This window comes from Chionomys nivalis, chromosome 17, assembly GCF_950005125.1.
Source record: "Chionomys nivalis chromosome 17, mChiNiv1.1, whole genome shotgun sequence".
NCBI classification, from domain to species: Eukaryota; Metazoa; Chordata; class Mammalia; order Rodentia; family Cricetidae; genus Chionomys; species Chionomys nivalis.
The window spans coordinates 15,247,789-15,271,427 of NC_080102.1; the positions used below are offsets into that span (position 1 = coordinate 15,247,789).

General features: G+C 40.1%; 1 protein-coding gene across 2 annotated transcripts in view; it reads right to left on the reverse strand.

Annotated features, from left to right (window-relative positions):
- Samd12 (sterile alpha motif domain containing 12) overlaps positions 1 to 23,639 on the reverse strand; it is a 386,502-nt gene that overhangs the window by 324,848 nt on the left and 38,015 nt on the right. For both annotated transcript variants that reach the window (XM_057792075.1, XM_057792074.1), the window contains exon 2: positions 21,352 to 21,521. In XM_057792075.1, the coding sequence (XP_057648058.1) occupies positions 21,352 to 21,521 (170 nt within the window). The remainder of the gene's footprint in view (positions 1 to 21,351; positions 21,522 to 23,639) is intronic.

Here is a 23,639-nt window from a genome sequence, read left to right on the forward strand (position 1 = left end):
CAACAGATATGGATGCCACAGCCCAAGACCATCCTCTGTTCTTCTCTACTGATGAAATTAGTGAGAAGAGGACATCAGAAAAACATGTAGAACCCTAAGCTCCCATTTTCATATTTTTTTCTCTGACTACTGACTACCCAGTGGACAAACATGAGAAAGAGATAGGACCTTTCAAACATCAAAAACCTTATGGGAAGTGTTTACAGGATACTGCAAATATACACTTTTATAAAAATGTCTGGAAGAAAATCAAACAGGTTCGGCTGCGTTAACAGACATATCATGTATTTTCCTTCTCAGCTTCCTAGTACCTTGCACTGTGGCTACAGTAGCTTTATAATGGAAAAGGCACACCATGGATAACCCAATTCAGTGATTCTCAACCTGTGGGTCACGACCCCCAGAGGGGTCATATCTGCTATCCTGCATATCAGATACTTACAACACAATTCATAACAGCGGCAAAATTACACTTATAAAGTAAAAACAAACTGAATTTTATGGTTGGGATCACCACAACATGAGGAACTGTATTAAAGGGTCACAGCATTAGGAAGGTTGAGGACGACTTATCTAATGTGCCAACTTGGCTAGGGTATGATACCCAATTATTTGACCAAACACTACTAAGTTACTACAGTAAAGGAGATTTGTTTCTTGTTTGTTTGTTTGGTTTTTGTTTTAACAGTCATATTCAGTAAAGTAGGGTTTGTTTTTGTCTTCTATAACATGGGTGGATGTTACCTTATCAATGTAGTTGAAAGCTAAATATAAAGATGGGTATCCTAAAGGAGGAGGAATTCTGCCTAGTGACTGCAAGAACAAGTCCTCTCTGGGTTTCCAGCCAGTGGGCCTTGGCTACAGCATTCATACTTACCAGTCTCTAAGACCACGCATTGCTATAAACAGACAGACAGACCTAGACTATAGTGTTCTCTTGTCCTGTTTCTCTGAAGAGTTCCGAATATCAGGCCTTACTCTTACATGACTGTGCATTTTGGGGAGAGAGGTTTACACCTAAAGATGACTCGTGAGAGATTTGTAGAGAAAACGAAGGAAAAAGGTCATCCAAGAACCACCAAAAGCAGACATGCTTCTGTTATTTGCTAACACAGCAAACGTGGGAAGAAAGCAAATTACGGCACACAGAGGGTCCCTCCCCAAATCAGATCACTATAAATGAGCTCCCACATGAGCTTCTTTGGGTCCTGATGTTGTTTATCTTGACGCCTGATTTGCATTCTTTGTTTTGTTTAAACCACTAATAAAACAGCAACAACACTCACTCCTACCCAAGTTTCACAGTTTGCTCCTGATAGTTTTCTTTCTTCTTGAGGAGGTGCCAGAGAAAACAAACGAAACTCATTTCCCTAAGACAGCAGTATTTCCTCCCCCAGCTCCTCCACCCCTGCACAATGGAGCCAGTAGGATGTTTCTCTAGTGCACTTTGTATTACTGATAGGCAACAAGAGGCTCATCTTCCATGCGGTGAGAGACACCACACACAAAGCCTTTTGTTAATGAATCAAGCCAGAGCACAAACTCTATAGCCTAAGGTGACAGCCACATCGGGATTCAAAAGTATTAATATCATAATTTAAGACTATTTTAGAGATCTATTCTACACTTCGAATCAATACACCATAAATCTCCTGGTTGCCATTCGGGGACGGCTGGCACAGGAGAGGTGCAGGGCAGTTCCTGGCTCTGCTGTGTTTTCCTCATCATACTCTTGCCAAGGGGAACAAAGCAAGATACTCATTGCATACTCCAACCAGAAGGAGGAAGCCTCTTTCTCACTGCAGCATGAAATCTGGCAACTGGTACACTGAATTCTTAAGAAAGGTGTCAAGTCACTACCTAGTAATGTGACTCTTAACAAGACGCTTTAGGTACAATTACCGGTCTCGGCGACTTCCAGTATCTTTACCTAGTGATGTAGCTCCTGGACCACTTGGGAAATACATAGATCATGAACTCATGGCAAGAGGGTAGACACTTGAATTCAGAGTATTCTAACATGTTTCCCCATACCTAGAATTCAGGTGAAGACACAGCAATTTAATTTTTTCTTTCCTGAACTACTGGCTAGACATTTTGATCCAATCTTTGTCTTCAAAGGGTTTGGCTTTTAAATCCACGTATCCACCCTCAGTCAAAGACATCATAGAGTCATCGTGCTTGTGTTTCTAACAAATGAAGATTTGTTCTTCCTTGCAAGGCCTGGCATGCACTGGTTAGGATATGCTTCATATTTCATCCAGTGTTTCTGGAGATTTGTGAAAGGGTGAACTCTGGTTTATTTAACACGCAATGCTGCAAAAACAAAGCACCATGACATATAATACACGGACTGCAAACAACAGCTCCATAAGTGCCTGCTGTCATTACAGGTATCTTCTCCTCTTAGTGTGTAAGTTAACTTACTTACAGGTAGGGCCATACTTACTGGGTGACTATACAAAGTCAATATCTTTAAATTAAGTACATGAATAGCAAATCTAGTGTGTTTGTTAAACACAATGTGAAATCAACTAGGTGACCTTTGATATGAAAACACTGAGTTTAAAATAAACTCTGAGACTATAACAGCATCCTAAACTGATCTCACATAGTGAAGATTCAGAACTCTAATGGCAGAGATGGAGAGTCAGCTCAGTGGTTAAAAGTGATTACTCTTCCTCCACAAAATGTGTGTTACATTCTCAACACTTCTCTCAGGTAGCTCACAACTGCCTGTGACTCCATCTCAAGGAATCTGATGCCTCTGATCTCTATAAACACCTCACCCTCAAGGATACAAACTCACATACAGATGTACACACACATAGTTTTTTAAAAGATAGGAATATATTTTAAAAGATTATTTTATCAATAATTAAAAATTTTTATTTATTTTACATCCTGATCTCAGTTACCTCACCTTGCCCTCTATTTGCCCTCTATCCCTTCATCCACTCATCCACTCCTCCTCCTTCTCCATTCAGAAAGGGAACAGGCCTTTCATGGGAGGGGGTGTCAACATTGAGGCAAGACTGAGCTTCTCCCAAGGCTGCATCAAGGCTGAGCAAGGCAACCCAGCATGGGGAAGAGGTTCAGCACACATAGGTGATGAGGAAAATACACTGTACAGCTACATGTATAATAAAAGCTTCAGGACACCGCATTTACTCAGGATCAAAAGGCTCCCAATGGATTCATTTACTCAAACATTTTGGCAATGTTTGTGAAACTTGCAAGAATAAGGTACTCTCTCTTTAGTCAGGTATGTATTCCTAGCCCGCTCTACTCTGAGAACCTTTCTCAAGTCAGGGATTGCTAGAATATTCACAGATATTTAAAGAATCTGGCTGAGGATGAGCTGAGGTGAAATCACATTAATTTATGTGAACTTACTTTGATATATAGATACATTACAACTACCTCTCCCAGTGTAGGACAGACTTTCAAGGATATTTCTACCATTATCCTGCCCACTTGGACACATTCTGGCATGAGACAGTAGCATATGGTAGTGGAGGTAGAGGAAGCATGCGTGGAAACGTGATAAAGCAGGAAATACTTGCAGTCTTGTGACACAGAAAGCAGAGAACCTGGTTCTTCTAGACCCCATGTCATGCAGCTATGGTGCAGCGCTGACTATATATGTATGTATGTATTATACATACATGTATAATACACATATGTGTGCATATATACACATGCATATATATATATGATTCTAAGCACACTATTTTTTCTTTTTATAGAAACAGTAGAAAACTGAAGACGCAAGCATTTTGTTTTAAAGCTAAAGCCCACATTGCTAGAATAATTAGTGAGTAGATATAAAAACCAATTATATAAATTGAAACCAAAATATTTTGGTGAGATATACTAGAAGAAAGAGTAAATTTTCTATACTTATCCCAGAAATTTTTTTACAAAACTACTGTTATAGCAAGATGTGAACAAGGTGCTGTGAAAATATGCAGGTAAAATGCAGATACTTAAATCAGTTAGCAAATCTTATTTTTCTGTATTTGTGATTCTTTTGATATGTGTTGGCTATTTCAAATTCAGTTTTATTTATTTTCCTAACTATAACACCTAAATTATTCCGATAGTTTACATTTAAAATTTTTTAGCCAACTATCTAAGAGTATCTAAGCTTCAGACCCAACAAAATTATATCTAAAAAGTATAAACAGATAGAGGATATGAGAGGACACATTTACAAATCAAAATACGCATTTAATGAATAAAGAAATTCTGGCCCTTGATATTATGAAAATTTAAACTTTTAATAATGTATAGCAAGTAAAGCCTTTCATTCATCCATCTGGTAAGAGTACAGATTTTTTTAAAAGTACATCTATATCTTAAATTGTATCAATATAGTCCTTGAAAGATCAGTTTATAATAAGAATTAAAACCATTTATAGATGTCCAAAGCTCTAACTCCTTATCATTGTGTTAAAACTGTCTTTTTCAATAAAAGAAGTCAAATGCTAAGTTGTAATTCTCAACAAGAAATTAGTGTACTAAAGGGAAAATAAATTAGTACATTAAAATTTATGGTTCAGAAGACTGCCTGGTTAATAAATGTTGGTCAGAAAGTCAATAAACATAAGAACAAGTTCTTATTCAGCCCATAAATAGAGAAGCCAAGCATAGTAGGTCTGGATTAGTGGGTCAGTGGTTAAGTGGCAAGTGATCACACTTGCAGCAAAGTCACCCTTTGATGACTCAGAACTGCCTATAACTTCAGTTCCAGGGATCTGATGCCCTCTTTTGACTTTTTCTGGCACCTGCATTCATATGTACAAACCCCAACCACAGATATGCATGTGCACAAACATACATGCAGGCGAAACATCCATGCACATAAAATAAGAATAAATCTTAAAGAACAAAGATAAATCTTTAAAATGGCCTCAAATTAAAAAGAAATCTACTATGAGTCACAAAGATGCATGCTCCTGGTTGCTCACCCAAACCAGATGGCAAGAGCTCTCTCCTGAAGACACCACACACTTCAGTTATAGGATACAGAGAAATGAAGGTACTACACACTTTGTTTATAAGACACAAGAAAATCAAAACAGTATTGAGCTGGATCTCTCTACCTGCTGGTTAACATTCACAGTACTGAAAGGTGCTATGCAGGCTACCAGCCGAGAAAACTCATCAGAAGTCTCATGCTTGCTGCAATATGTCCAGGCAAGATATGCCCACTGGGGCATAGTGGCAGGTCTCTAATAGTGTTAATTGACCATACTACCATTGGATTGGAGGTCCTCTCCGCTAGAAGGAATACACATCTATTACTATTAAACCCAATCAAAACCCACTGATGTTCATTGCTTCCCTAAAAGGACACATTGCCAAACTTCTAAATATTTATGGCTATAATCATAGACTGGTGCCACCCCCAGCCTTGGGAAAGAAGGCTCCATTTCGCAGAAAGCGACAGCACAGAAACTCATATCTGGACAAAGTGCTGGGAATTAGCGACGGTCAGGCACTCAGTCCTAAATGGAACATATATACCACCCTCCCTCTCCCCTATCAAGGCACAGAACAGTGCAGAAGAGGGGACAGAAAGACTCTAAGAACAGAAGATGGAGAGAAGGGCAATGAAACACTGTTATCCAGATGACTAGGCTATCAGAATGCTGAAATTCTGAACACACCAGGAATGGAAACCTGCAAAATCTGGGTCCTTCAGCATTCCATCATGGATAAAGGAGGTGCCCCACAAAGCCCCACCCCTTCCTGAGGAGTCATTGATTGCTAATGGTTGCTGCAAGTGTGGGGGTCATTTTCCTCCGTGGTGAGTCACGGGGAGACAGGTTGGAAATAGAGAGAGTAAAAAAAGTAACAGAGATCTATGGGGTAAATAGAGTCACAAGATACTGTGTAAGAGTTAGGGGATAATAAGAGGTAGTTTTGATCAATATTCATTGTATGTATGTGTGAAATTCTCAAGGAACAAATTAAAATACATTTTAAAAACTCACCGCAAAAATGTACAACGCATCAAATAGCTAATCTCCAAAACGTGAACTATCACTTGCCTAGGGTATATTATGCTTTGCTTCAATGATTAATCTATAAATAGCTTTATGTTTCTCATATTTTAAAGCTCTCTCTCTCTCTCTCTCTCTCTGAAGGGGACATTCAAAGCCCAGGTTGTAGATAGAGTGCACAAACATACAGGAAAAATATAAAAGCATTATCTATCTTGGGTGTTTGCTTTATAACAGGAAAATATCTGAAACCTAAAATATCTTACTAAAATTCAAAATAGCTTAAAATAAGTAAAATGAAATGAGACAAAGATAATTAAAAGTAATGTCAAGTAATTTGGGTTGTAACATATCTGAAAAGAAATACTCCCTTGAGAACTATGTGCTAAATCAGGAATAAACTTCAAATCATCAATATATATAATATATATTATATATATTGAATGTGTGTGTGTGCACACGTGCATGTGTGTGTGTATATATTGAAGTTTCTTCCTTGATTTTTCGTGTTAAAATTCTCGTTCCCTGAATAAGACACGCAGCATTTCCTCTCTTTCCCTCTTCTAATGCTGCCCTTTTACAGAACCCCGGCTCCTCCACATGGAACTGTCAACCATACTGCTGAAAACCAGCAAGGAAGAAATGGGAAAGAAGCCAGGCCATCCCGAGAAACAGACTCAGCTCTCATCAGAGATATGAATGTCAGAAAAATAAAATTTAAAAGTCAGAGGAGAGGGGCTGGAGAGATGGTTCAGGAGTTAAAAGCTGGCTGCTTTTCCAGAGGTCCTGAGTTCAATTCCCAGAACACACATGACGGCTCATAATCATCCACAGTGGGATCTGATATCCTCTTCTGGAATAAAGGCTTACATGCAGATAGAGCACTCATCCATTAAAAAAAAAAAGTGTCAGAGGAGAGCTGAAAGTACTCTCGAATTACTATGTTTTAGGACACAGTAAAGAAGACCAAGAGGTCACTACAGTTACGGCTGCATTAAAGACAGAGGACACTTAATCATGTCTAGTTCGTGTGGTGAAAATAGAAAATGCATGAAAAAGAAGAGGGTATATCTAGGAGATCCAATTATGTGCAGAGAATACAGCAAAAGGCTGGGGAGGTGGAGGGGCCACTCTCCAGAGTCCTGCAGCTGATGAGGGCAGAGCCAAGGCAGGGCTAGTTCTCCCACCTGAGGTAGCAGGGTGGGATGGGGGTGGGGATCTCTTCCCCACCCATCCTGCCACATGACAGATAATGGGGACAGGTGAGAGACCTGTGCTCAGGATTCTGCTATAGTATCCACGTGAAGCTGGGCCCTCACTGGAACTCTTCCCCATTACCCTGCTGTTGCCCTGTGTTGTGGAAATCCTGCAGCTTCCGGTAGGCAGGACTGGCCCCTTCATGTGATCCAGCAGATCACAGATGGGTGGATGTTGGGGTGGGCCAACTCATAACCCTGTTTCTGGGCCTCGGTAGTTACAGGGTTAGCCAGCCCACCAGTTCTCCTTTGTCCTCACCACTGTGGTGAGCTCCCCTGCATTGCCTTGGTTAGTTCAGCTCTTGTAGCAATGAGCAAGGTGCAGGGCCAGTTCTCCTGCCTTCACGTCCTCAGGGTTGGTTCTCCCATGCCTACACCTTCAGGGGCAGCTCTACTGTGTTGTCCAGGTATGGTATAGGGGCCACTCTCCTTAGTACTGCAGCTGATGAGGCTCTAACAATGGCTCACCTGCTCTTATGACCCCAGGGCAAGCTCTCCCACCTGCCTCAGGTGTGGGTGCAGGGGCAGGGCATCTCTCCCCTGCCCATGCTGACTCATGCCAGATGAGTGATGGGGGGCAACTTCCCCATGCTCACAACTTCAGGGCTGGCTCACCAATCCCTCTGCCAACAGGGTTGGCTCTACTATGCTGCCCAGGGGAGGTGCAAGGTCTACTTTCTCAAGTGCTACAACTGGTAAGGGGGAGGGTTGGCTCCCTTGCCCACCACACGGATGTCAGGGGCAAGTATAGTTGTGGGAGAACCAACTCTGAGGATGTGGAAGTGAGAGAATTAACCCCCACCCTTTCTCATTTCTGCAAAAGTCAGCTCAATGGTGGAGAGCTCATCCTGGTGGTGAAGATGGGAGAGTTGGTGGGCGGACCAACCCTGTAACAACCTAGGCCCAAAAGCAGGGTTAAGTATTGGTCCGCCCCAACATCCACTCCATCTGTGATCTGCTGGAGCACAGGGGGAGCAAGAGGGGGGTGGGGGAGTAGGGGTGTTCTGTGCACCCAGGGCTACAGAATCTCCACAACATATGGGAGCAACAGGATGTCCAGAAAGAGTCCTAAGTGGGGGCCCAGTATAGATAATAACGTAGCAAAGACCAGGACCCTGGACCCAAACCAATGATTCTTTGGGATGAACGAAAGCATGTAAAGATGTATGGATAAAAAGGTTTACTCTGTGCCGCAGTGTTACACCACAGCTTCCATGACGAGATTTTCCCTTTCTTCCTTTATTTATCTTAAACTTTATTTTTTTTTATTTGGGAGGGTATGGTTACTGGGGCAGAGGTTGGATATGAGGGGACAGGACAGGGGTAGCATCAGAATGCGTGATGTGAAATACACAAAAAGTAAGTAAAGAGAGAAAGTGAAAGAAAAAGAAAAGGCTGGGAGGGCTTCAATAGTGCCAATTTTCCCTTAATCATATGAACCTACTTTATATGCTTCTGTATGTGTAGAACATATCACATGCTTAGAAAAGGGTGGGTGGGAATTGGTGCGGGGCTTTAAGAACCACTTTGAGCAGCAGTGGGAGATGCCTGACCCTCCCTATTCCATTCTCCTTAGTCCCTATTAACCACACCCAGAGCAGGAATTCACAGCCTGGGGAGTTCTCACCCAGAAGGCTCTTAAAGGAACTCCAGGAGAAAGGTCAAGAAGCCCTTAAGCTAAAGTCATTAACTCAGATGCATTAATATTGTTTTTAAGCCAAAATGCCTAAGAAATGATTTGTGAACAAAGAATCACCTTCAAAAAACAGGAAGTTATGGTAGAATATGAACAGTGATCATCTTAACCGCAGGGTTTTGCCATTCATTTTGCTTCTTTAGCAGCAATATTTTACCCCAGAATATTCTTTTCATCTAAAAATGAGAAGAATTTGTTGACTTTTAATGTCTGTTGTAATTGTAACCATTCCTTCTCCGTGGATTATCTGGGATTTTTCGGTATCTTGCGAAGACCCTGCTTTCTGAGAAATGGTAGAGACTCAGGACTGGGGGGAGGGGGCACATCTGCAACAAAATGGCCGAGCTAGCTACAAGCTGCCATGACTCACATGCACGCAGTAATAAGCAATGCTGTAAATAACTAAACTCCAGATGTTGCCAATAAATATTAGCCAAGTAAAGCCCAAGAGAAGAAGGAGGTCATTCAAGGAGAAGTGCCTTGTCTCAGAAAGTTGATACTAACACTAAGAAAGGTGCAAGCGCCAGACGAGCATTCCGGAGGGAAAAGGAGGCCAACTTTTCCACGCCAAAGTAATTATTTAAGCACATTAAACTGTGTCCCCACCTTCCCAACACACACTCACACACACATACGTGCACATGTGGCACAAGACAACATTTATCCTTTACTCTCGAGCCCAGCTAATTGAATCCTGCTATAGCTGTTGTGCATTCTGTGTTAAAAAGTGTTATGTATCATGTGACAGGAAACCACAACATCAGTAGGAGGTGGAGGTAGCAACTAATTGCTGTCAGTTATGTGCAAATACCAAATGGAGTATTAGGGCAATAAATGTTCCAGAATGGCTAGACATTCGTACCAGAAGAAAAGCCTTAAAACCTCTAAATGGAAATTTATTTTTATTTCAGCAATTCAGTTATAAGAAAAAAGTGGGAAAAAAAGAAGTATAAACAGACCCAATGTGTTAAAACAAAAATTGATGATGCTACTGACTTTGGAATACCAGCTAAGTACCCAGGTTTTTGTCAGAAATTGAATTTAACCCCGAGGTGCATCAAGGTGACAGTAACTTTCTACATAACAGAAAACAGTATAAGATTCTTTCAAAATACCACATGGATTGATCTGGTCAGGCTAAGCTTATGCTACAGTAACAAACATTCCCTCAGAACCTAGGACACAGAGAAAGCATATTCCTAGCTCACAAAGAGTATCCTCTAAATCAGTTCCTGGACAGCTATCTTCTATGCAGAAATTTAGGGATCACAGTCTTGTGACTTTGAGTTCTGTCACCTTAATGAGGTAGTCAACCCAATCCCATAAAGGAAGAGTAAGAACCCCCAGGCACAAAGCTTTGCTTCCATGCGCCCTTCTGCAATAATTCTCTTTCTCTCAAAAACCACTGCCTAGAACTAGTCATTCAGGGAGACTCAGAAGGGAGAAGAGGTGGTTATTGGGAAATACAAACACTTATTATAACAGGACTTTCTCTACAGCAAATGGATAAGCCTTAAGCAACAGAATCAGTTGCTGAAGATTGTCAACAAGCACACCCTTCCCTTCCATCAAGAGCAGTGGGAATTGGGATATCTCTGACTCTTTTGCCTACTCATGGGACCCTTTTCCTCCTACTGGGTTGCCTCTTCAAGCCTCGATAAGAGGCTTTGTACCTAGTTATATTGCATCTTGTTATGCAGTGTTTGGTTGGTAACACTGAGAGGCCTGCTCTTTTCTGAATGAAATGGAGGAGCAGTGGATCTGGTGGAGAGTGGAGGGTGGGGGGGTGCTGGAAGAATGGGGGGGACTATAGTTGGCATGTATTGTATGAAAGAAGAGACAGACAGACAGACAGATAGAGCAACATTTTCCCTACTTCATTGGATGGATAAAGAAGTTATTTATAGGTAGCATGGTTGGGGGCATTGTCAAAAAGTAGGTTGACAGGAGACATCTGGGAGGAGCTAACAATGCTATGCAAATGCTTTTACTTTGTGTTATTTCCATTCCAATGGAATAGTTGAGGCTCAGCCCACCACGGTCCATGACGCGTAGCAAAATAGCAGTCAGAGAAGGTACAGCAGCTACAGACTTACAGGAAATAGAAGGGCTATCATTTCAGAGATAGAGACCATCAGCAAGTCCCATGTTTTTACATACTATAAAACAGTACACACACACACAAACACACACACACACAAACATATATACCTCAGTGTGACAAAATGACATCTAATCTTCATCATGAGTAAAGACATTTCATATCTGGATTCAAGTTAAACGTTACAATTGTCATTTTTCTACTCAGGAATCATAGAATTAACAAGGTCAAAATGAAATTCTGATTCCTCCTACCCCGAGATTCATTCTTAACAGTTTTCCCTATATCACTAATTAATATCAATGATCAGCCAGCTAAACAAATTAGAAATTCAGCAACAATCCTTAATTACTTTTTTGTTTCATGGACTATAACTAATCGCATCTTATGAAGTCTATCTCCAAAATATACTTGACTTTTGCCCATTTCTCCTCATTTCTATTGATCTATTCTGAGACATTCTCAGTTTTCACTGTAAATCTACAATGGCCCCACCCCTGTCTCCCTGCTTGAGGCTTCCTAGCTTCTAATCCAATGTCTGAGGAAGAGCCAGAGCTTCTCTTTGCAAACCTCTCCCCTATGTAAATCCCTTCACTGCGTTTCCAATGCACTGCTTAAAATTAAGACCAGATCAGAAAAATGGCTCAGCAGGAAAAGTAGCTGCCATGCAAGTCTGACAGTCTAAGTTTTATTCTCAGAAGACAGGGTGGATTTGACTCCTGCAAATAGTCTTCTGACTTCAATACATGCCCAGTGGAACACACACACATGCACACAAAGATTTAAAAACAAAAACTCACATGCAATCTCATGATCTTTCTGTCATGTCCTTCTTTCTGTTCCTAAATATGATTCATACCTGTAGAATGCTATTGCTGCCTACTTTCAAAATCTAAGTTTCACCTAAGAAAAAATCCTTATATTTTCTTTACCCCTATCCTAATTTCTTCTGTGTCTTATTCTATCTTTTTTTTTATATCTGAGTTTCTAGACCTCAGTTTCCTTCCAAACATATATTTCTATTATAATATTTTCTATTAGACTTTCTATTCGAATACTTACTTGAGATTTGGTTTAATGGAAGACAGACAGCATGAAGGTGGTGTCTCTTCTGTCTTGTAGAATATAACATCCCCAGAGAAGGAACCTCATATGCAGTACTGAATATAGAACATATGTGTGTTTAGGGGTGTAAGAGCCTTCCTCATTAAATGAGAGCTAGATACCCTTGTACCAAAGGTCAGAAACTAAACAGTCCATAGAATATCAGCAGAAATCAAATTGAGTAAGGAGGACAAGACACGAGAAGAACTGAAAGAGAAAAGCTGTCTATCGAACAAGAACAGCAGCTGCACGGCCCCAGCTGGTGTAGACTTAGGATGCCTATTTCCAGATGCTATAGTGTTTCCAAAGAAGTAAGAACTCTTGAGATTTTAAATTAAAAAAAAATGTCTGGGATTTCTATTGATAAATAATTGTTTAAACATTATGTTTCTGTAAGCCAAGAAAACAAAGTGAAGACAGCCAATTTGTATCCTTTGCCAATATGTGTGGAGCACGGGTGTCTCCATGTACATTACATATACAATATTCAATTCATCTTGCTAGAATGCTTCCAGAGGACAATAGCTATAACATTAAGGATAACAATAGAGATTCATTTTGCTGACTTTGTTATGTGCCTATCTAAACATTTGATATGTAAACATCAAAGATTCTAGACAACCCACAGAGGTAGATTGCATTTTTCCCACAGGATATATGATGCATTCGCACACAGACACCGAGGGCCCCAGGTGACGTAGCTGTAAGTGGAAGGGCAGAACAGGGGTTTGACCCAAAGCCCCCAGAGTCTGTGCTCTTTACTGGTCATGTAAAATAAATTACTGAAACAACATCTTCCCTACAGAAATTTTTTGCTAGACAGCATATTTAAACACTGATGTTTTCCTGTCTGTGCCAGTTCTGACCTGTCACGGATGACCTCTGTGAATTTCCTACCACCTAAACATGTAGATTTTACCCTTGTTGCCTGATAAAATATGAGAAAAAGTGGAGTCATAGTCCTGCCTCTCAAACAAATTAGCTACATAATAGGCAAATCAGACATGTCAACTGGACCGGAGTATTTAGGAGATAAAGCGATGAATTATATGAGAATAAAGAATGACTAAGTTCAGCTTTGGTTGTGATATTTGTTCAAATATCTGCTGCTTCATTTCAGTTACTGCTTTGGATTTTGGCAGGCTAAGTAGTCAAATGCCATTTTAACTGTCTTCTTGGAAATGCCAAACTTGTGGACAGCTAATGAACATTTGCTAATAGAGATTATTTATATTTCCAATTACTGTGCCACTATCAATAACTCGTTAGTTTTATTGTTGCTCTTTCTTTTAGTGTTGCGTGTTCTTTCTTTCTAACACAAACATTCTAGATATAATGGAGAAAGTACAATCTCCTGGTTTGTTTTATACAGGAAAATTCTACCAGCACGATGAAAATTGAATGTGTAATGGTTATGAGAAGAATTCATATAAACAACAAATAGCTGGGCTTTTTAAAGTCTTTCTTGGGTTGGGATAGCACTGAGTTTATGGCCTAGCACATGGTGATATTAGATAGTAAACACAATAAATTACAAAGTATATACAATTTTAAAAAGTGACAAGTCTATGGGAGGATAATGTGTCAGAGATTGGAGCCCTGGGAAAGAATTTGCCTTCATTTCAATAAAATTGCCTCATGAGTGTTCTCAGGAACAGCTCAGAAGGAGATGGGAGCACAGCTGTGCAGCCATGATGGAGGCCCTGAAGTGGGCAAACGCCTGGATTGAAGCAGCCACCATTGGGGCATGGAAAAGCGGAGTAGCAAATGACAGGAATGACTCGCTAGAGGACACAGCACATAGGGCCTGAGAGGATGCTGGAAGGCTGTGGCCTTTTAATCAGAGAAATCCGTAAATAAATGGAGGATGCTTAGCAAAAGGATGACGAGGTGAGAGTCTGACCTGTGCAAGGAAAAGATCATTCTGGTGGGCGAAGTGAGAATCAGGTTTAACTGTCGAGCTATGAAAATGTTGCTTACAAAGAAAAATAAAGGACGGTAATAAAACGAAATAACTTAGGGGAGTTTTTAGGAAATATCTTGAAGAATGGCCCCAAACTTTAGTTTATAGGAATGCTTTAATGCAACATGACCATCAAACAACATGGCAAATCCAGGTTCCTACTCTTTCTGTCGGCCATTAATAGGAAAAAAACCTGAATGACTTGGTAGTTGGGGTACAGCCACTGGAAGTACAGTTATCAGAGGCATGAAGAAAGTGTACTTTGCTCTTTCATTAACATCCAGTTGACAGAGCTCCTTTTCAGTGTCATGAACATGTAACATAATCACCCCTGTAGGTGATAGCTGTAAGAAACTGTTATCATTACTTTACAATGTCAAATTGTAAATGCAGTTGTATAATTTTAATTAAGTTGCAATAAATAAGTATTAACATTTCAGATTTATTACTCCACATCAGATATCCATTTTATGACCATATTCAAACTTCAGTCAAACACTGATTTAAAACTCAGACACTTTGCATTTGGCTAAAACACTTGGTATCAGTCAAGAATTGAATGCTTGTGCAGTGAAAAGTCTTATGTTGAAGCTCAAATCCCTGCATTTAATAGATTTAGAGGAAGACTCTGGAAGGTAATTACAGTTGATGAGGTTATAATAGAAGATGACTTTTATTTTAAGAGGAGGAGGCATGAACTCACTCTCTCTTTGCCACATGGGGACACAGACAGGAGCTGACTGACTGCAAACCGAGGAAACTCTCACCAGAACACATCATCTAGCTTGTTGAACTTAGCCTTCCTAAGCTTTAGAATTATGAGAAAGAAATGTCTACTGTTGAAGCCACCTAGGTCATGGCACTTTATAATAGCAGTCCCAGCTGGCTAGGACAGTGTGCCAATAAGCGGACCTGCCAAACCTTCTTGTAAACGACCATCCAGTAAGTGCCTCTATATGGTAGACACTGATACCCTATAATATTGAGGAGGCGAGTATGTTTTATTGAGATAATGAACCATCCAGTAAGTTCCTCTATCTGGTAAACAGGTATATGTCCTATAATATTGAGGAGGCCTGTATGTTTCATTGAAATAATGAGCCATTTAATAGGTGCCTCTATATGGTAGACACTCGTATGCCCTGTAATATCGAAGAGGCGGGTATGTTTCATTGAGATAGTGAGGTACTTTAGACACAGCTCTGTGTGTTCATGGCGGTACAGCATGTGGACAGAACACCTTATCAGTGATGCCAGGCTTGTGTGCTGCATCCCTGGTCGTATCTAGAACTGTGTGTGGAGATGAAGATGCCGAGAAATGTACTTTAAGTTGTCTTAAAGAAAAATATATTCCTTTTTGTCTCCTTTTATCAGGATACAAAAGGTCGTAGCATATGTTCTGTTTGAACATAAAGTACCAGAGGTTTATAATTGTTAAGATCAAAACCAGAATAGTACATAAATAATTCAGAATTGTGTTGCTATCATTGGTGCATGGTCTTATTGTTTGGATATGAAGCATCGAAATCAATCCGGTTATGACTGTGTTAGTTCTTCCAGGTTTCGGTGTTGAATGGATCTCCAGAGTTTTAGGCTAGAATAAAGAATATTTTTTGTGTGTGTGGAGTATGAGCATCCACCTCCATTACTCAAATGCCAACCTCTTAGGCCTATCTGAGCTGTATCAGATCTGCCAATGGAGAGATGACTGGACCCTCTGCTCCACCCACTGTCGGATGCTCCATCTCTCTTAGATACCCACTCTTCATTTGGAAATCTCAAGAGTCATTCCATGTAGTCCTAGTTCACCAGAGGAGTATCACTAGCCAAAGGCTCCACAAATGTGTTGTAAACTGCTTTGCCAGCATGAGTTTCACAGGTGGAAGAACCTGTTTTAAGGTAGGTTGTGCTCGTGCCAAACGTCAAGGTCTGCAGAAACCCTAGGTAACCTCTACTTCGCAGCTCCCCTCTTAACCTGTATGTAAGATGCACAGATATGCTTTTTTTTACTTTATTTCTTTTTTGTTTTTCAATTTTTTTTAAAAAAAGAAAATAAACTATCTTTTCTCATTATACAAACCAATCCAAGTTCCCACTCCATTCCCCACACATACTCACCTCACCCTTACCCACTCTTCAGAGAGGGTAAGGCACATTGCTTTGGGGAAGGTCCTAGGCCCTCCCTACTATATCTAGGCTGAGCAAGGTATCAGAGTCTCCTCTTTGTTGACTATATCATGAATCAGAGGATGAAATGTACCATATTATGGTAATGTTTTCAGGGCTTAACACATTAGTAAAATACATTTCTGAGTGAACGCTTACTGTGGCTTTTGCTGAGATCTGTCCAAACACCCAATGCAGCGGTGATGCTGGGACCTGGGGTTCATACAGCATGAAGTCATTTTTTGTTCTTCACTCTTGCTCTGACCCTTGGACAATTCATTAAACATGCACTCACTATGTGTCACAGGCATTGCATCCTTTCCTATCACTGGTGACATTACACTGGGCTGGCAGCTTTATGTGGAGACACTCTTGTTCCCTGAGCCAAGATGTACAGATAGCCAAGAATGACATCATTCTATCCCCCAAACTGCCACAAACCTTCTCAGAGGCCACCGAACAATGTAACATGATCAAGGTTAAGTGTGCCCCGCTCTTCATCTTCTTAACTCGCGTCAAAGTTCTTTCAGCTTTCTGTTTGATCCTAGATTAATGACTCCTGTTCATTGTTACAAATCTCTCCCGGTTGCCCTGCAGTCTATTCTCATCTACCCGCCTGTGGCTTACCCACAACACCGGGCTTTCTTCTTCTCTTGCCTCTAGCACCAAGTTCCAGGCCAGCTCCTTTAAGTCTGTGCCAAAGAAATACAAACTGAATCTAATATTAGCCTAATGAGAAAAGGCTATGTACTGCCAAAGATTCACATAATGTATGCCAGAGCCAAGTGAGGCAATTCTTCACTGTTTCAGATGCTGGCATTGTTTCCTCCTTATATAATACAACAATCAAGATCTGCTGTGCTCCTCTCCGAGCAGTAAAGAATACATGTAGCGTTTTTAAACTCTACTGGTGCCTAGTTGGCTAGAGTCTAAGCACAACAGACTGCATCTTTCCTTTCAAATAAATAAATCATTTGTTCATTTAATGTTTAGGCAATAAAAAGCCCTGAATTTAGAGCTATCAGATGGAGATTTCAGCTCCTTCTCCCTGCAGTTATTAAACAAAAACTACATTTTGGTGAGCCACTTAAATGACCAGGCTTTTGAACTGTGAAACAGAAAGGCTGATTTTATCAATATAAGCAGGAGGCAGAACTGTAACTGAGAAGGACAGTAAATAAATAAATAAATAAATAAATAAATAAATAAATAACTTCATCCCTGGGATTAGCATTATTGGAGGGAAAAGAAAGATTCTGAACTTCATAAAATTTGTAAAGAAATCTAAGAATATACCAGGTGGTTTTTCTCATTAAACACCCAGAAAATTAATTCTAGAAATCAGGACTATGTAATTTCCCAGTTTGTTTATGCCCCTTGTGATAACACAGACCAGAATCCCAGGGTAAGGCACAGCCAGGATTCTGCCTGCCTTTGGGCTGACGCTACTTCATAATCATTTTTAAAATACGGTTTTGTTTGTTTTTATTTATTTATTTTTTTTTGAGAGAAGGTTTATCTGTGTACCCTGTGTGGCCCTGGTTGTCTGAGAATTCATTCTGTTGACTAGGTTAGCCTTGAACTCAGAAATCCACCTACCTCTGCTTCTTAATGATGCTAGAGTTTCAACCATCAGAGTATGCATGAAGCATAATTCTGCTTATCTTGACAAACTTTGTTTCTGAGTGAAACATGTATCCACCTAGACCCACCTAGACCCCTATCTCTTGCCTCGTACTCTTCCCAACAAAGTTCAAGCATTATTTCTGGATCTTGAATTTGGAACGTCAGCTGATGGGGTGCTCTGTACATTCTTGGAAAACATTTCTAGGGACCCAAGGGAATCCTGACACTTCACATTGATAAATGTCTTTCAAAGAGATGCATTTCAGTTGTGTTCAGTTCTGTGACCTAAAATGAAGACTTCCCATCAATAAGTTATCAGACACAATAGGGCACTCTGTTGGTTTCTCTTTGCTTTTCAAGAGCTGGAGGCAACATGTTACTGGCTACTTGCTTAGGTGGTGGTTTGTGTAAAGCCAGGTTGAAAATTAAAGATGATGAATTCCAGCCAGTTAGAGGCATAAAACTCATAGCATCCATTGAGGATTCAAAACAGGTGATGATGACGGAAGGGACGGGTGTCACAGCCTAACAGTGTCAACTCAATGTGGCAGAGCCCAAAGGAACAGCAGGGAGCTGCAGCATGGTTTTCTGAGTAAAGTCTAGGAGACATGCATGGAAGAACTTGAAGTGTCAAACAGGTCAAAAATCAATAATCAGAATGGCCAGTTGTAATGCTAAGGTAACAGCTGGTCAGAGTTTTGAATCCCCAGGTGGACATAGATGTAAAAGGAGTATCTCATCAGAAACTGTCTACAATCCAAGACACAAGAAGGCAAAGACCTAATCAGTCACTTTTTCAACAAATAAAAATAAAAGTTATCAACAGGCATTAGAAAATTTACTCCTTTGCAAACAACTTAACCACAGGAATAGAAGCCACACAAGGAAGGAAATCCATCAGTCTGAAAGGGAGAACACTAATAAACAGGAAAAATTAGGACGAAACTATAAATACAAAAATATGAAAAAGTCTTCTAAATAAAGATAATGAAAATAATGCTTATGTTTAAAAAATTCAAACAAACCAAAAGTGTATAATGCTTCCCTTCAGCTCAACTTCAATATAAATCACTCCTCAATATGGAGACTAAACATTTTCCCATGTGTGATGCCCTTATTCAAAGGACATTTTCACATATTTAACACTACACACCCTGTAGTAACATTCCTTCCCAGTTTAAAATATTATCTCCTCTATCTTTCTACATAAATACATACAGCACCCCTGCACTGTTAAAAGGATGCACGCTCTTCCACTGCATGAACATATACTGCTTCTTTAGCCAGTGTGCTAAGAAACAAGGTGTTTCATATAATAAACAGTGTTGGGCTGATCACTATTTTGTATCCACCTTTGCATATCTTATTATGTCCTTGGAATACATTCATAGAAAGAGATTCATTGGCCTGAAAGTAATACCCCTGAAAATGTTAGGAACTAATATTAAACTATCTTACAGGAAAAAAAAATGTGTCCCTTTGCACCGCTGAGTGGCTTTAAATGCATGTATTTGGGCCACAGATTTATTGGGTAAGTTGAGAGTAGGTGAAGGGAGCAGAGATTCAACTACCTACGTAACAGAAAAGAAGATGGCCCACGGTCTGCTGGCCTTCTACAAACAACAGAAGAGAAAACGGAAGCATGTCTATGTGTGCACAAAATGAGTCTGAACAGCTCGTGGAGAAGACTTCAGGTTGTGATGCCACAGGATCTGCTGGCATCACCTTAGGCCAACATCACTCCGTCTCCCCAGCAACCATCTTCATCCGCTAGCCCTTTATGAAGATATGGACACATTCTTGGGCATTTGAAATTGAATTGTGAAATTCTGTTCATGACTTATTGAAATTTCCACTCTGTTTACCCTTAAACATGTCAACACAAAACACCCTGGAACTTCGGGGTTTTATTGTAGATGATTTGGACAAAGTTCAACGGACATAGTTTCTAACTGTGCTCTATTGTTTCGAAAAGGTTTGTACTAGTTCCTCAGTTTTAAGAGAACTATGCTCTCACCAAAGCACTTATAAAGGGCTCTGCAGAGTCAGAGGACTACTCTCCAGAACTGTAGGGATTTCCTGCAGAATCATAAAGTCACATATTCAACATTAATTCAGAAGCAATCAAACCACATACGACCTGAATCGATTTTCTGTAAATATTTTTAAAGAGCAGAAGTATAATCTGGAAATATTCAATTACATTTGAATTAAAATAAAACGAAATATCAAGAATTAGTTCCCCCCCCCCCAGTTGGATTCATAATATTATAGACATCCTTTAACTCAGACAAGCTCTGTTTATCTTCGGAGTAAAGTAAGACCCTGAGGATATTTTTTTTCCTGGATCTTCTGGATAGCTGTATAGCACCAGAGATTGATGATGTTTAGATGCCATGGTAAAGCTCACTTATCACCAGCTCTGCTCACAAGCCAAACATAGACCATCCACCAATTTGCTTTAAGGGGCTATTTCTCTCCCTAGAAATATCCAGGGCAAAGTGCTTGCAATAGCTTCCTCACCAATCACTCACCACTTCTTCCCTCACACTCAGAGATACATAGGAGTAACGTCATCAGCTTTTAATTATCCAGCTAAAGAGAGGAAGCAATAATGGTCCTTATTCGCAATCATAGGTAAAGCATAAAGAAAATTGCATTTTAACACAGAACCTGATTTGGGGGAGAGGTGAGAGGACCACAGAATGACAGTCAGATGACCTTCCAACTTCCGATTGTCCTTGGGTTTTTACATTGGTTTTCTAAGGTTTGCACCCACTGACTCCCTCAACAAACATCAATGGAAATTCTCTGATAGGGAGTCCACAAAGAGGAACCAATGTCTATGAAGATTAATTCCCTCCGTTTCCAATGAGAAAGTTAAAGTGAACATCTTCAACAACTAAGTTTTACTATCATGTCACTCATAGAAAGATTAAAGACACAAGATTAAAGATATGTAAGCTCCTGCACCGAGTCCCCTTAAATTTTCCATACATGTACATATTTTACAAAAGTCTGTTATTATAATTAGCAGATTTTGTCAGCAAAAGCCCCTAAAGGCACAAAATCAGTCACTCAGCTCAGCTCATCCTAATGGGGAAAGCAGGTTTTAGAATTCTTTTATAGAGGGAGAATATGAAACCTAAAGTTACATAACTTGTGCAAAAAGAAAGAAGATTTAAAAATCTATTCTTGTATGGTCCAGAGCCTTCTACTACGGGACAGCTACATGTATTTCAATTTCACCCAAGGGAAGTCAGTCAACATTGTCATTTTCTATCACTTATCAGCAAGACACAGCACTGAGATTATCAGATACATCAGCGATTGGCAAAAGCATCGTCAGCCCTTCTCTCTGCAGCTGGACCACAGCTTAGCAAGGGCACAGCTTCAGACCTCGAGTGTTTCATTGGCAAGGGGCTCACCTTTGCTGTCTCAGCTTCTCTCTTGGGGGTTCCTTTTTGGTCAGGCACCTTCTGGAAATTTTTGTTTTTAATGGACTGAGATTCTACACCTTCACCTTCAATCTGCAGCTTAATTCCTTCAGCATGGGCAGGGTGATCAATGCCCCTCGGATTCAAACCACAGTGGAGAGCTAGGAGAGACGAATACATAGATCTCAGAAAACAAATCATACAGAGAAAGTATCGGTGACAGAAAATATTTCATCAGGCCTAAGCGGGAAGAAACAAGGTTTCTGTGAGTTGAGAGGTGATTTAATGACTGTGGGAAATAGGTGAGGAAAGAATATGGCATTGTGGGAAATCTTGAGCTTGGAAGCGGAAATCCAAATCCAATTCCAAAGACTTTTGCTTTGAGCACATTGCTAATACCCGCATTACAGATGGAGTCCCAGGTCAGGTAATGTCATTACTGCCTCCCGCTTAGCTATTTCAACCCTGCAGTCTAGTTTATCGCTCTGTCTTCATCTAGAACTTGCTCACACCCCACACCCTATTGAAATCCTCTATTTATAAAACATCTATCCACTCAATCTGCCCTATTAAATTCATTCTGCCTATATTTGGTGGGCATGTGTATACACTGCTGTTGTGGTAGACTCTTCCAATGTGGACATAAACAACACAAGTGGAACATTCTAAGAACTGTGCCGACAAATGAACTCACAATTTTTAAAAGTCATCAGTGCTACAAAAAAAGAAAAGAAAAAAAAGATGAAGGTGGGGGCATTAGACTACTCAAATCCAGTAGCTTCAATTTTTCATCTTAGTCTCTGTATCTTCTGAAATGACTATCTCTACCAATGAAATCTGGGGCTCATCTTTTTATATATTTATTTGAAAAACATTGATAAACTCCTCCTATGTACCCAATTTTATCTAAGAAATAGCAATGAGTGTTATGAAAATCACATATTCCCCTAGACAAATTCCCACAAACCACCACTTTTGCACTTGGGTCTGTATACTTGCATGTGTGCCCATGGCATCCATGTGCATGTGGTTTAGGATGTGTCATAATAAAGTATTTCAGATTTCTGTGTTCCAGAACAATAAGATTTAAATTCTCATCCACATCACCAGCTCTTTGATCTTAGATGGGTCAAAGTCAAATACTAGAATCTCCCTTTTATCTCTGCTAAGACATTAATTCACTGATAATCACCCATATTCCAGCATCTTGAGATTTCCCCCTTTTTATTCTTCCTCTTTGGTCACCTTTTCCATTCTTCACCCCTGTATTTGTCACTAGTCTTTCTATCCAGGCTGCGGTCCCTATTCCTCTTACTGAGTTTTGAAGACTGTTTTTAGGGAAAGTAATTTGAGAGAATACTTCCCAAGAGAAGGGAGGCCAGGCATTTTCTTCCCATTCTCCACTTTCTTACTACCAGGTACCATTGACTCCCAGAGATTTTGATACAGGCAGCACTCAATCTGAACATGCCCCAAACTGGACTTCAGTTTTCTTTTTTACAATTGTATTTTATTTTATTTTAATTGATTTTTATAGAGCTCAACATTTTTCTCTGATTCCCTCCTTGTCTCTCCCATCCCCTTCAATCCTCTCCCAAGGTCCTCATGCTCCTAATTTACTTAAAAGACCTTTGTCTTTTTCTACTTTCCATGTAAATTAGATCTATGTATGTCTCTCTTAGGGTCCTCATTGTTGTCTAGGTTCTCTGGGATTGTGATTTGTGGGCTGGTTTTCTTTGCTTTATGTTTAAAATCCACTTATGAGTGAGTACATGTGATCATTGTCTTTCTGTGTCTGGGTTACCTCACTCAAAATGATGTTTTCTAGCTCCATCCATTTGCCTGCAAAATTCAAGAAACATTTGCCTGTTGATTTCTCCAAAGTTGAGGAGTCATTCATGACTTCACTCTCCCCAAAATTCACCACAATCCCTCCCACCTCCCACCCAAACTATTAGGAGGAACTCAAACAACGGCTCAAATGCATCCTCGGTTCCATTTCCACTGTCCCCAGCATAGAGCAAGGCAGGCATCAGATGCTTAAATCAACAACCTAATTCATTTGCTTCTTCTTGTCCTTTAAGACCCAGGAACATAAATGTGTGTCTATCATGTCACCAGACTCCTTTGCTTAAAGCGTTCTAGTGGTCTCATTTCCCACTCAGGTAATTCAGAAAGCTTCATCTTCTTCAACAAATCCTATTGTTATCTGTCTACATTGACCTTCCCAGCTTCTCTACCCACACTCAATATCCCTTGGTCATCATGTTTTGTCCATG